The 12583-nt window shown below is 51.6% G+C and overlaps 1 protein-coding gene across 9 annotated transcripts in view; it reads left to right on the top strand.

Annotated features, from left to right (window-relative positions):
- Positions 1–12583, top strand: part of FARP2 (FERM, ARH/RhoGEF and pleckstrin domain protein 2) — a 99613-nt gene that overhangs the window by 79701 nt on the left and 7329 nt on the right. For 6 of the 9 annotated variants that reach the window (XM_074316527.1, XM_074316539.1, XM_074316514.1 and 3 more), the window contains exons 16-21: positions 285–418; positions 863–944; positions 4669–4906; positions 7488–7618; positions 10912–10980; positions 11560–11649. In XM_074316527.1, the coding sequence (XP_074172628.1) occupies positions 285–418; positions 863–944; positions 4669–4906; positions 7488–7618; positions 10912–10980; positions 11560–11649 (744 nt within the window). Of the gene's footprint in view, positions 1–284; positions 419–862; positions 945–4668; positions 4907–7487; positions 7619–10911; positions 10981–11546; positions 11650–12583 lie in introns of all 9 variants that reach the window. The other 3 variants (XR_012490708.1, XR_012490709.1, XM_074316554.1) reach the window with 1 other exon arrangement.

A 12583-nucleotide genomic window follows, 5' to 3' on the forward strand; every position in this document is an offset into this window, starting at 1 on the left:
AGATCTAAGTGTACATGTTCGGTGAAATATATTTGCCTTAAAAACATGTCTAATACAGGTCAGCATGTAGAGTCCAATTCTTTGTAAAACTGGGAAGGTATCCATTTGAAGCTTTTCATCCAGAATTGTTTGCTTATATCGTGAAAATTTGGTGGTCAGCCAAGAGGACAGCTGTAGCACTGATTTGAACTGTCCTCACAGGACTCTGGGGTCAGTGCTCCGTGTCTTATGGCCATAGACCCTCGGGGGTGAGCTCCCTCAGTCACCCTGAACTCTTCCCGCAGTGGTTCCGCAGTGCAGTGGTCAAGGAGGACGCCATGCCTGCAGACCTGATGACCCTGCTCTTCTCCAACATAGACCCCATCTACGAGTTCCACAGAGGCTTCCTACGTGAGGTGGAGCAGCGGCTGGCACTCTGGTAATACCCTGCACACACAGGCCCTGGACCCCAATGTGGGCAGCCCGCACGCTCTGGGTCCCTACATGGGCAGTGCCACCCTCATCACCATCACTGCCTCCTGGAATGTCCTGGTTTCAGAAACTAACGAACAAGAACCATTAGTTCATTGAAGTCTATTTTTAACACTTGTAGGGAGGAGTAAGCCTGTAACAGTCACTTTTATTCATCCTATGCCAGAAAAGTAAAAAAGGAAGTTAAAAGTAGATGATCCTGTTTTTGCCTGATTACCATCTTTCAAGAATGTCCAAAAATGTAATAATTGTTTGTCAAGTACCGGCTTCCCTTTGAAGCAGCTCATTGCCCTTCTGGCTATGACTAGAACAGCTGGTCACACTAGATCAACCGAAGTGAGTCTCATAAGCCTACATAAGTTTTTGACCATATTTTTCCATCTCTACTCAGGGAAGGACCTTCCAATACCCATGCCACAGGCAGTCATCAGCGAATCGGGGACGTCCTACTCAGGAACATGCATCACTTAAAGGTAGCTTGGGTTTGTGCGGTGACTCCAGGCCTAGCAACTGACGGTTTGAAACCAGCATACCCAGAGGATTGTGACTCTTCAGGGTAGCGTTCCCCTTAGGACAACGTGCCTGACAAAACAACATCCCCTCAGGGCAGTGTTCCCCTCAGGACGGCATTCCACCGAGGACAGTGTGCCCCTCAGAGCTGCATTCCCTTCAGGACAGTGTTTCCCACATGACAGCATTCACCTCAGGACAGTGTCCCCCTCAGGACTGTTCCCCTCAGGACAGCACTCATCCCAGAGCACCTGTCTCCTCAGTAAATTGTTCCCCTCAGGAAACTGTCCCCCTCATGACAGTGTTCCCTTCAGAAAAGCTTTCCCCTCAGGACAGCATCCCCACAGGACAATGTCTTCCTCAGAACAACATTCTCCTCAGGACGGTGTTCTCCTAAGACAGTGTTCCCCTCAGGGCAGTGTTCCCCTCAAAAGCATTCCTGATGACAGTAGCTTATCAGGACAGTGTTACCCATAGCCGAGTTCCCCTCAGGACAGTGCTCATCTCAGCAGCTTTTCACTCTGGACAGTTTTCCTTCAGGACAGTGTTCCCCTCATGACAGTGTTCTCTTCAGGGAAGTTTTCCCTCAGGACACTCTTCTCCTTAGAACCGTGTTCCCCTCTGAGCTGCATTCCCTTCAGCACAACATTCTCGACAACACAACATCTTATCAGGACAGTGTTTCCCTCAGCTCAGTTCCCCTCAGGACAGCACTCATGTAAGACCACCTTTCCCCTTACGATAGTTTTGCCGTCAGGACAGTGTCCCCCTCAAGACAGTGTTCCCCTCACAGCTGCATTCCCCACAGGCCAATGTTTCTGACAATACAATGTTCTATCAGGACAGTGTTTTCCTCAGCTAAGTTGCCTTCAGGACAGCACCCATCTCACAGCAGCTTTCCCCTCAGGACAGTGTTCGCACTGCACATTGTTTCCCTCTGGAGAGTGTTCCCCTCAGGGCTGCGTTCTCCTCAGGACAGTATTCCCTGCACAGCAGTGTTCCTCCCAGGACACCACCCCCTTTGCAGGAACGTTTCCTTCAGGGCAGCATTCTCCTAGGAATGGAATACATTTCAAGATGGCATTACCTTCAGCTCAGGATTCCCTTCAGAGCAGTGTGTCCCTTCAGACAATACTCCCCTCAGAGTAGCATTCCCCTCAGGACAATGTTCCTGACAAGACAACATCCTCTCAGAACAGTGTTTTCCTCAGCTGAGTTTCCCCCAAGACAGCACTCAGAGCAGCTTTCTGCTCAGCGCAGTGCTCCCTTTAGGACATTTTCTTCAGGACAGTGTTTCCCTAAGGACAGCGTTCCCCTCAGGACAGTTTCCCCCTCATGAAATTGTTCCCCTCAGGACAATGTTCCTGATTAGACAACCTCTTATTAGGACAGTGTTTCCCTCATCCAAGTTCCCCTCAAGAGAACACTCACTTAAGACCAGCTTTCCCCTCATGTCAGTGTCCCCTTTAGGATAGTGATGCTCTCAGGACAACATTCCCCTCAGGACACATTCTTCTCAGGACAGTGTTTTCCTCAGGACAGCATTCCCCTTTAAACAGTGTCCCCCTTTAAACAGCGTTCCCCTCAGAACCACGTTGCCCTTAGGACAGAGTCCCCTGCAAACAGCATTCCTCTCAGAGCAGCATTCCCCTTCAGGCCACATGAGGCTCAGGAAGCCATTTTTATCAGGACACACCCCTCTCAGAGCAACATTCCTTTTAGCACAGCATTTCCCTCAGAGTAGCATTCCCCTTAGGACAGGGTTCCCATCGAGACTTCATACCCTATGTACAGAGTGCCCTCAGTGCGGTGTTCCCACAGGACAGTGTGTCCCTGAAGACAGCATTCTCCTCAGAGCAGCGGTCCCTTCAGGGTTCATTGCCACCAGAATAGCGTTTCTTTCAGAACTGTGTTCCTTCAGGACAGCATTCCCCTCAGGACAGCATTCACCTAGAGAAGTGTTTTCCTTAACACACTGTCCCTTAAGAAAGTGTTTCCCTCAAGACAGAGCTCCCCTCAGAACAGGTTTCCCCTCAGAGCATCATTTTTCTCAGAGCTGCATTCTCATCAGGACAGTGTTTTTGTCAGCACAGCATCACCCTCAGTAGGGTGCTCCCCTCAGAACAGCATTCTCCTCACAACAACATTCCCCTCATGATGGTGTTCCCTTCAGAGCATATTTCTCGTCAGGAAATTACGATCCTCAGAGCAGCCTCAGAGAGGAAGAGTATGCTGAGGGTTGGCTCCCTGAAATCTGTGCTGTGATTCACAATGGCTCATGAGCCCCTTGGCCCATGTGCAGTTGCTGCTCTGGCTGAGCTCAGCATTCTGCAGAGGACTGCGTGGAGCCTGTCAGGGCTGCCATTGGGGGTTGTTTCCACTCTCCTCCTGGGCTCATAGTTCAGTTTTTTTCCTCGAAGGCATTAGGGTTCCATAAAGGAAATGTGCCAGGGAAAGTATAAAAGGGGTAACCCTAGGTAGCCCGGGTCAGCATGTGGGGAAGGTGAGGTGTCCCCTCGTCAGGACCGGTATCACAGGAGTTGGAATCAGCAGGCTGTGCTTTCACTGTTGAGGGGTCTTAGTCTTGTGAAACAGACCCAGGATGGACCTGTCCTGCCCCCACGTCTATCCTGGCAGCTCTGCGGCATCCAGCCATGAAACTGGAGTCCCTCCCACCTCAGTCCCCCACCTGCTTGCATCACTCCAAGTCCCCAAGCCTTTATTGTTGTGCCCATTCACTAGGCTGGCTATCACCTCCATTTCAGGCCTGTCCCCACTTTGACCCAATCCAGCCACATTTCTGACCGTCTTCCAGACCCCACTGCATACCTAGAAACCCGAGGGAGCTGCAGGATCGCTTACTTCTGTCTTCAGAGAGCCCCACCAGAAGAGCTCCATCCTGCTTGGAGCCCCAGTTTTTACCCTGACACTTCTTTGGTTTTTAGAGCCAGGTGGTTATTTAGTAAGTTCTACCTATCCCAAAAGCACCTACACAAATTTCAAATCAAAATAGACACAAATCTGTTTGAGCTTATCATACCACGTAAGTCATCTGCAATGTTCACTAAAACAAACTGATTTAATATTAGAAACCTTCCAGAAGATAGGGACTAGCTAAGTCTAATATGTGTAACACTCCAAATCCATGTGTGCACTTTGTGCTGTCAGGAGTAAAACGTCAGTATACCTGGGTCGACAAACACTTTCCTCCACTCTGGAGTGGGGGTGAGAGCAGCCTCCCCCAGGTCCTGAGGGCAGAGCGAGTGCGCAGTTTGTTTAACTCCCACCCAGAGCTCATGTTTGTGTCACACGAGGTGCCTTACAACCCCCTCAGCCTCAGTTGTTCATCTATAAAGTGGAGAGAAAGCCCTTTGTCCACTCACCGCATGAGACGTGCAGCCAGTCAGCAGTGAGTGCTGGTGAGTGGCTGTGGCCAAGCCCCCGCCCTCCTGTCTGCAATGAAGTTTGGTTGGGGTGGCGTCTCAGGTGAGACAGGACAAACTCCATGGAGGCTGGAAAGCCCCAGCTGACACGCGCTGGGCCATTTTTCTCTGTTCTGCCCATTGGAGTGTCCAGCTAGTAATTTACACCCACACTGGGAATGCCATCTAGACAGACAGGCTGCGTGCCAACTGGACCCTCGCCCAGGTCTCTGAACCTAAAGGCCCCCCTTTCATGCCTCAACAGCAGTTTACCAGCTACTTCCAAAGGCACGATGAGGTCCTGACAGAACTGGAAAAGGCAACCAAACGCTTTAAGAAGCTGGAGACAGTGTACAGAGAGTTCGAGCTCCAGAAAGTCTGCTACCTGCCTCTCAACACGTTCTTGCTGAAGCCCGTCCAGCGGCTGGTGCAGTACCGCCTGCTGCTGAGCCGGCTGTGTGGGCACTATGCTCCCAGGCACCGTGACTATGCTGACTGCCGTGGTGAGTACGGCACCAGGCCCCACCCTGCTACGGCTGCCATGGCTGTGTGCTTAGGAGCCCCTTTGGCAAGCCTGAAGGCTTTGGCTCCCTTACCTGGGCAGCGCAGGGTGCGCTGGCTCCTCCCCAGAGATCCGAGTATGCAGTAGGCAGACCTGGCCACCACCCCTGGGCTGGTGGAGGGGAGACGTCCTGGTCTTTCAGCCCCACCACCCTGGGGCAAGACAGAGGGAAGGTCTGATCACAGGGAGTGTGTGCTGTGACAACGGCAGAGCCCCCACAATTGCACTGGAGGGTGAAGTGTACCCCCAGAGTGACGTGCTGCCTATGGGCATGTCTGTCCTGGAAGCCTTGGCTCCAAAATGCAAACATTTGGGCCAGGGTGGCCTGTTAAAGGTTTCTGCCATAGATGGACTTTGTCCTTTGTGTGTGTGTGTTAAAAGGACAAAGGAATAAACCCGGACCTTTTCAACTTACAAATGTGACTTCTAATTGTAATGTAATTTAGTGTAGGACACGAGTCTGTCAGAAGGTTTTTACAAGGAAACTTGCCATTGTCATTGAAAGTATAAGATGAAAGACTAGCATTTCCTTCTAGCTGGTCTCCCATAGTCGTGAGTGGGTATAAATAAGACACTTTTCTAATATACAAGAAACAAAATGAATCACACAATATTGACAACTCTCTTCTCCATTCTAAAAGCAAGTGTTTCGTGTTTGCTAAAAAGGAAAAGACAAAATTGTCAAAAACATTTCCAAGCATTTTCAAGAAAATAAATAAATGCAGCCCACTTAAAATGCTCCCCATGGTCAGCCTTCTCCCCATGGTCAACTGTGGGCGGGCAGTGCTGGGAGGAGGTGTGGCCCCTCCCAGGTCATCAGGGGAGGTCATTCCTGGCCAGCTCACTACCATCATGTTCCTCATTGGTAAAACCCATCACATGGGCTGATGCCAAAACCACATGAGGCTGCATTTCTGAAAGTGCCTTGTAAATTGTTAATACAACATGGTGTCGCTAACTGGCAACTGGACGGGTTTGCTTCAGCCCCCAGCCATCTCTGGAAGGTGAGGAGAATCCTGCTGATGGAGCTCAGCTGACCACAGTGGTCGGAGTCCCTTCCCAGCACAATGCCCTCCCCCAGCCCCTCAGAGGAAGGCCCCTTGGGGTGCAGATGTTACCAGCCATTTTGATCTTCCCAAGAGCTTGAGCTTGAACCTGTTGGAAAAATGGGGTACCTTTAGGTTGGGGCTTAGAGAAAGTGGCCTTGTATCTTAATTTTGTCCTTCATTCAAATAAGTGTGTGCTAAGTGTGTGTTGATGGTTTATCAGCATCACACTGATTCTGTGGAAACCCAGGCACAGGTGGCACCCTTGACAGCAACCCTGCATCAGGCCTGAAGTGCATCCCCAGCTTCTGGCAGCTTCCAGGGCCAGCCCAAGTGCAAGGCGGAACCCATGTGGCAGCGAAACCTTCCAGCCCTACACTCCATGCAAACACGGCATCTGAGGGCAAGGTGCCACCCAGGGCTGACACATGGGGCCAGGCAGCCTGCAGTGAACAAGCAGAGTGAAGAGAGTCTCCACCAACAATGTGTCACTAAGACTTGAGCTGGGCCTGAGGGATGACGAGGCCAGGTGACGGGCCGGAGCTCAGGAGTCTGCCTGGAGCCGACTCCAGGTGTCAGTACCTGTGGTGGCAGCACCAAGGCTCTTAGTGCGTGTCAGTTATGAAGGAATAACTCATCTCCCCATGTGCTCCCTGATATGACTTTATCAGAGCTGTGAGGCAGGTGTTGTCCCCTCCCCTGAAGAGGAAATGAGCCAGTAGTCACACAACCTTGCTCTAGCAGACTTTTGGGTTAGAGCTGAGAGGCAGGCGGAGCCCGGGGAGTGGACATCTGCTGTGGTTCATGGGACCACAAGGCACTGTAGCCAGGCAGTCAGCCGGAGTCCTGATGGGAAGATCCAGGGTCCCCAGGAGTGGCTGCAACAAGGAGACAAGGAAGATGTGGTCACTGCATCCCGGGGCGGGACCAGGTCTGGCCCAGCAGCTGTTCCCAGTGTGGCCTGGCCCATGCTCTGAGGACTACTCTTCATGTCTGATTTTGTGTTTCGTCTGTACAATTCCTGATTCTAAATTTACATAACTTTGCTTGAACTGTAAGATTAGCATCTGCTCCTCCATTCAAGCAGAAAATTACAGTGCTTTAAAGGTGCAAATGATTTAGACTTTAAACTGTAGGAAATGATTTTTCCTAAAGAACAAATACTGTTTTGCCCATAACATTAAATGGTTATTTGCAAAAGCAGTTCTTTTTCCACACCTGTGTGTTAACTAGTCAGCAGGGCAGGGTGAACAAGTCCAAGTTTCGGGTCATGTGCAGGGACCTGCACTTGCTGTGCCTGGCAGTCAAAAACCATGGATGGCAGTCCTGTGAGGAGTCTGGGTAGAATGTTCCTTTAATTAAAAGTGCCTTTTTAAAATGCCACTTCCTGCCACAAAGAGGTAGATGGAGAGTTTTTTTCTGTGCGCCCGTGACCCACCCGCCTCGGTGCCTATACTGAGAGGTCTCTTCACACAGATGCCCTCAAAGTCATCACGGAGGTGACCTCCACGCTCCAACACAGCCTCGTCCGGCTGGAGAACCTCCAGAAGCTGACAGAGCTGCAGCGGGACTTGGTTGGTATAGAGAACCTCATCGCTCCGGGCAGGGTGAGTAATTATTTGAGAAAGTTTTCAAGCTGCTTACTTCTTGGTTTTTGATTGAGGTAATTCATGTACCACAGAACTCACCCTTTCAAAGAGTGCAATTCAGTGGTTCATAGTATATTCACAAGGTTGTGCACCCATCACCACTATCTAATTCCAGAACATGCTCATCACCAAAAGAACCCCCATACCTGTTAGCAGTCACTCCATGCCCCTCTCCGTCCCTGCTTTGTGTGTGGATTTACCTGTTCTGGAAATTTCTCCTAACGCAATCTTATAGTGCGTGGCCTTTGTGACTGGCTTTGCTCACTCAGCATCATCTTTCCCAGGGTCATTCATGTGGCATGTTTCAGCGCTTCGCTCCCTTTCGTGCCTGAGGAGTACCCCATTCTCTGGACACAGTTGTCTGCTGATGGACGCGGGGCGGTTTTCACTTTCTGGCTTTTGTGACTAGTGCGGCCGGGAACACTTGTACAAATCCTTGTGTGGACGTGTGTTTTCAACTCTGGGTACCCTAGGAGTAGGATTCCTGGGTCATGGGGTAATTCTATGCTTAACATTTTGAGGAGCTACCAGAATTTTCCAAAGTGCGCTATTTTACATTCCCGCCTGGAGTGTTGGGGGTTCGGATTTCTCCCTATCTCCTCTCTCTTCTTCATTCTCACCATCTGGTGGTTGGCATGTCCCTGATGGCAAATGTCAAGCATCTTTATGTATTTATTGGCCATTTGTTTGCCTTCTATGGAGAAATGCCCATTCAGGCCCTCTGCTTATCTCTTAATTGGGTTTCTGTCTTTTTCCTTTGAGTTGTGAGATTCTTTATTCACTATAGATACCAGACCCTCACCAGAGTACTATTTTGAAATGTTCTCCTGTATGGTGGGTTGTCTTTTCACTTTCTTGATAGTATCATTTACAAAATGAAAGGTTTTAATTTTGATAAAGTTCAGTTTATCTATTTTTTCTTTGGTTGCTTGTGCTTTTGATGTCATAGCTAAGAACCCATTGCCTAATTCAAGGCGTGAAGATTTACCCCTGTGTTTTCTTCTAAAAGTTTCATATGGTTTAGCTCTTACATTTACATTTGATCCATTTTGAGTTCATTTTTATAGATGGTGTGAGGTAGGGGCCCAACTTCATTCTGTTCCATGTGGATGTCCAGTTGTCCCAGCACCATTTGTTCAAATGTCTTCACACCCTTGTCAAAACCCAATGGGCCATAGATGTGTGGATTTATTTCTGAACTCCCAACTCTGCCCCATGTGTCTATACATATCTACTGGGCTGCTTACTTTCTATCACTAGTGTGTTTTGCTTTGAACTCAGTACTATCCACATAAGGAAAGTGTTTTAAGGGGATGTTTCCTGTCTCAACACAAACATACATGTCATGGAGTATGGATGTGTAAATTATGTTTCTGTGTGAGCCTGGTAAAATTTACCGAGAGCGTGGGACCATGAGCTCAAAGAAACGAACTAGGACTGAAACATCCGGAGGGCCTGCCCTTCTGGAGTTGGGGCTTCTGGTGCCGGACAGCTCCGTTTCATGTCTCCCTTTGTCTCCATAGCTCTGGTGATGCTGCTGGCTGTAAGGTCCTGGAGGTCGGCAGGGCCCTTGTTACACATGGTGGCTTCCCCAGCGCCCCATGCCGTGACTTATAGATGTGGCCCAGGGAACTGTCACTGAAGGGACAAAAAAACAAAAAGAAGTAGCCCCACAGAGCAGGGACCGGGTGGGCTCTGGAGGCAAGGCTGGAATTCAAGCTCTCCCCAGCCATGCGGCCTGGGCCCCACCTCTCTGAGATGGAGGGTCCCGGGTGATGGCAAGGGGACTGATATCAGTCAGCTGCCCGGCCAGTGCCTTGCATGAAGTAGCTGCTGGGCCGTAATGGTTTTTATTAGTCAGAGCTCCAAAGCCTCATCTTCATACCCAGGGTTCCTGGTCTCCCTGAGTTACATGTGTGTATCAGTCAGAAACAACCCACAGCAGGTGTTTCAGCAGAGGCAGTTCAGAGCAAGGCTTGTCAACCAGGTAAGAAAGTGGGCGACAAGGTGAAAGATAAGAAGAACCGTGAAGTATCAAGGGGGCAGACTGTGGAGCAGGTCCCATGAGGGCTGGGGAGGGTGCTGAACCCAGTGGGGAAGACACCCGTGGGCCTGGGGCTGCTGCTTAGGGTCCCTGGGCCTCTGAGGGCCAGTGAAGCTGGCTCTGCAAGGGTGACACGCTGCTGCAGCCTCGGGGACCTGTCGCCTGTGGGAGCAGCGCCGGCTCCGGGTTTGGAGTGAGGGCCAGAGCTTAACAGGTGGCCCAGCCCGGCTGTGCACACCTCCTGGTCTGCTAGGGCTGCCGGCTCCGTTTGGGCTGGTACTCATGTTGCCGTGACCGGATCTGTCCAGGATTCCTGTGCTTCACACAGGTCCTTGGAGGGCTGCTGTGACAGGGTCCGCACACGTGTGCTCAGGGCACGAAGCTCAGGCACCTACTTGTCTGAAAGGAGTAACAGACAGTAAAAGGTCTCCAGAAATTGTCGAAACCAGAAGTCTGTGGGGTTGCCAGGATACTCGCTTTCCGCCCGCAGCGCATGTTGTTGGGGCCTGTTTGCTATCTGTGTCGTCAGAGGCAGAGGTGTGGGGCCTGGGTCACAGCATGGATGGGGAAGCACAAGGACATGGTTCCCCCCCACCCCCCCACCCCAGTCCTGGAGACGCATTCAGGCTCTGGAGGGAGGGGCAAAGCCCTGTCTCCTTTTCCTTCATGGGCCCGGCCCTCCTCTTTCCACAAAGGACTGCCCGGGACACAGCATGGACGGTCCTCCAGCAGCGTCAGCCCCACTTCGGCTGTGACGCCTGTGAATACTAGGGATGCTTTTTCCAAAGGCCGTGCGGCCGCTACCATGAATGAGCCGCCAGTACTGGCTGGGGGCCAGGTGTGCTCATCCTCCTCCCTCCCATTCTCAAGCTGCTCCTGCCCAGTTTTTCCCAAAGTTGAGCTCAGATGTTATCTCCATGGCTGAACCTTCCAAAGCTTCTCCTCAATAAGAACAGTACCCTTTGCTTTACATGGTGGCCCCCAGCGTAGCCGGCCTGCGGTGAGACGCAGCGGCAGGTGCTCAGCAGACAGTCTGGGGACTGAGTTAACTGGCACCTGGACAGGAACCAAAGGGGCAGACAAGAGGCAGGAAGGTAGAAAGGCACAGAGGGTCCTTGGGCATCTGGGCAGGAGGCCACCGCTGAGCATGGGCCTCACCCGGATGGGCTCAGAGAAGCACAAATGGTGACCTCATCCTATCTTGCAGGAGTTCATCCGCGAGGGCTGCCTTCACAAGCTCACCAAGAAGGGCCTGCAGCAGAGAATGTTCTTTCTGGTAGGTGGGATGCCAGTGGCTCTGTGAGGGGAGCTGTGCCAGCACGTTGGCCAGGCAGGCAGCCTCAAAGTCAGACAGGAGCCAGGTGAGGGTCGCAGGAAACAGTCCGGGCCCACCGCCTTCCTTATTGTGGGTTGTGGGCACCGGTGTGCAGGGTGAGCAAAAGCCAGAGGCTAGAAAAGCCCGTGCACCTGTAGCCACAGGGATGACTGCTCCTGCCAGTGGCCAGTTCGAAGGGTCTTGCTCTCCAGCTTTGACTCTGGGAGCCAAGGCTCTCCCTGCTGCCACCAGGTTTCCTTTTATCCACTCCCTTCTCACATCCTGTCAGTACATTGAGACCCGAGCAGTTGGAATGAGGGGTAACTGGCCCAAGACGTCTGCTGCATCATGTGGTTACTAGTTACCTCTGGTCAGAAATGATTGTATGAAATATAAACTCCTTTTTTGCCAAAAATCTCCAGCAGGCTGAATAGATCCTATAACCACATAAGGGCCCTTGGAGTTGAACTTTGTCTGACAGTTAAGACGTTCAAACCTTGTTACTTTTGAAATGTGTTTGTCTAAAGCTTCCCGGCTCAGTTCTCAGATATGTTGCTGTACACAAGCAGAGGTGTCTCAGGGACCAGCCACTTCCGGATCCGAGGCCTTCTTCCACTCCACGGCTTGCTGGTGAGTGCTGGGCGGGGCTCTGGGGGGGTCAGGTCTGCTGCCTCAGAGCACTGCCGGGCTCCTCACTCTGTTCCCACCTGTTGCGGTTACCCTGCGGCCCTTCCAGGGCCTTCCAGACTCAGCCCTGTGGTCACCGCCAGCACCTGCTGACCTCATCCACCGGCTGCACACCTAGGGAGCCCTGTGCCTTGGTGGAAGACACAATAAAAGCCCCAGGCGGGCACTGGGGCCACTCTGCTGTTGGAGAGCTGGGGCTGACACAGCTTTTGAGAGAGAAAACTGAGCCACCAGTTCTTATGATTGTAGGGTTTTTACTTTTTTGCTTTTACATTTGTATCTCCTTTCACTGACAATTTTTTGCTCTTCGTGGCCTCATAACTAGATACTACACACACACGCACAGCTTTAAAACTGTTAGACACCATCACCACTTGTGAGAGGGCAGGCTGCAATGCATGACGGGTCGGGAGTTCCCAGGGAGCCTGGCACCCAGCCTCTGCCCTCCACGTCACTGTGAGGTCCCTCCACTGAGTCAGTTGTGTGGCCTCATGTAGAGTCGCAAGCCCCATGTCCGCTGCCTTGTTGTCCCTGGGCCATTAGCGGTCCTGCTGCCCCGGGAGCACTATGCACACCACACGCCTGTCAGGGCGTGTCCATGTCCCCCGCCGTCACCGGCGTGAAGTGACACTACAATGTCTCTGATGAGCAGAAATTCTTCATTTTAACATGATCCAGTTTGTCCACCTTCTCCTGTGTGTTCAGTGCTTTCTGTGGCCCAATGAGGACAGTGTTTGAAGGTTGTGGAGCAACCCTCACACACATCCACGTGCTCTCCACTTGCTCTCCATTTGCCCTCCAGTGTTAACCTGCATTCCGCCGGGAACCCATCTTTGGGAGCAGCAAAGACAGGAGGCCAATTTCAGGGTTAGCCATA

The sequence above is a fragment of the Rhinolophus sinicus genome, linkage group LG01 (assembly GCF_036562045.2).
Source record: "Rhinolophus sinicus isolate RSC01 linkage group LG01, ASM3656204v1, whole genome shotgun sequence".
Lineage (NCBI taxonomy): Eukaryota > Metazoa > Chordata > Mammalia > Chiroptera > Rhinolophidae > Rhinolophus > Rhinolophus sinicus.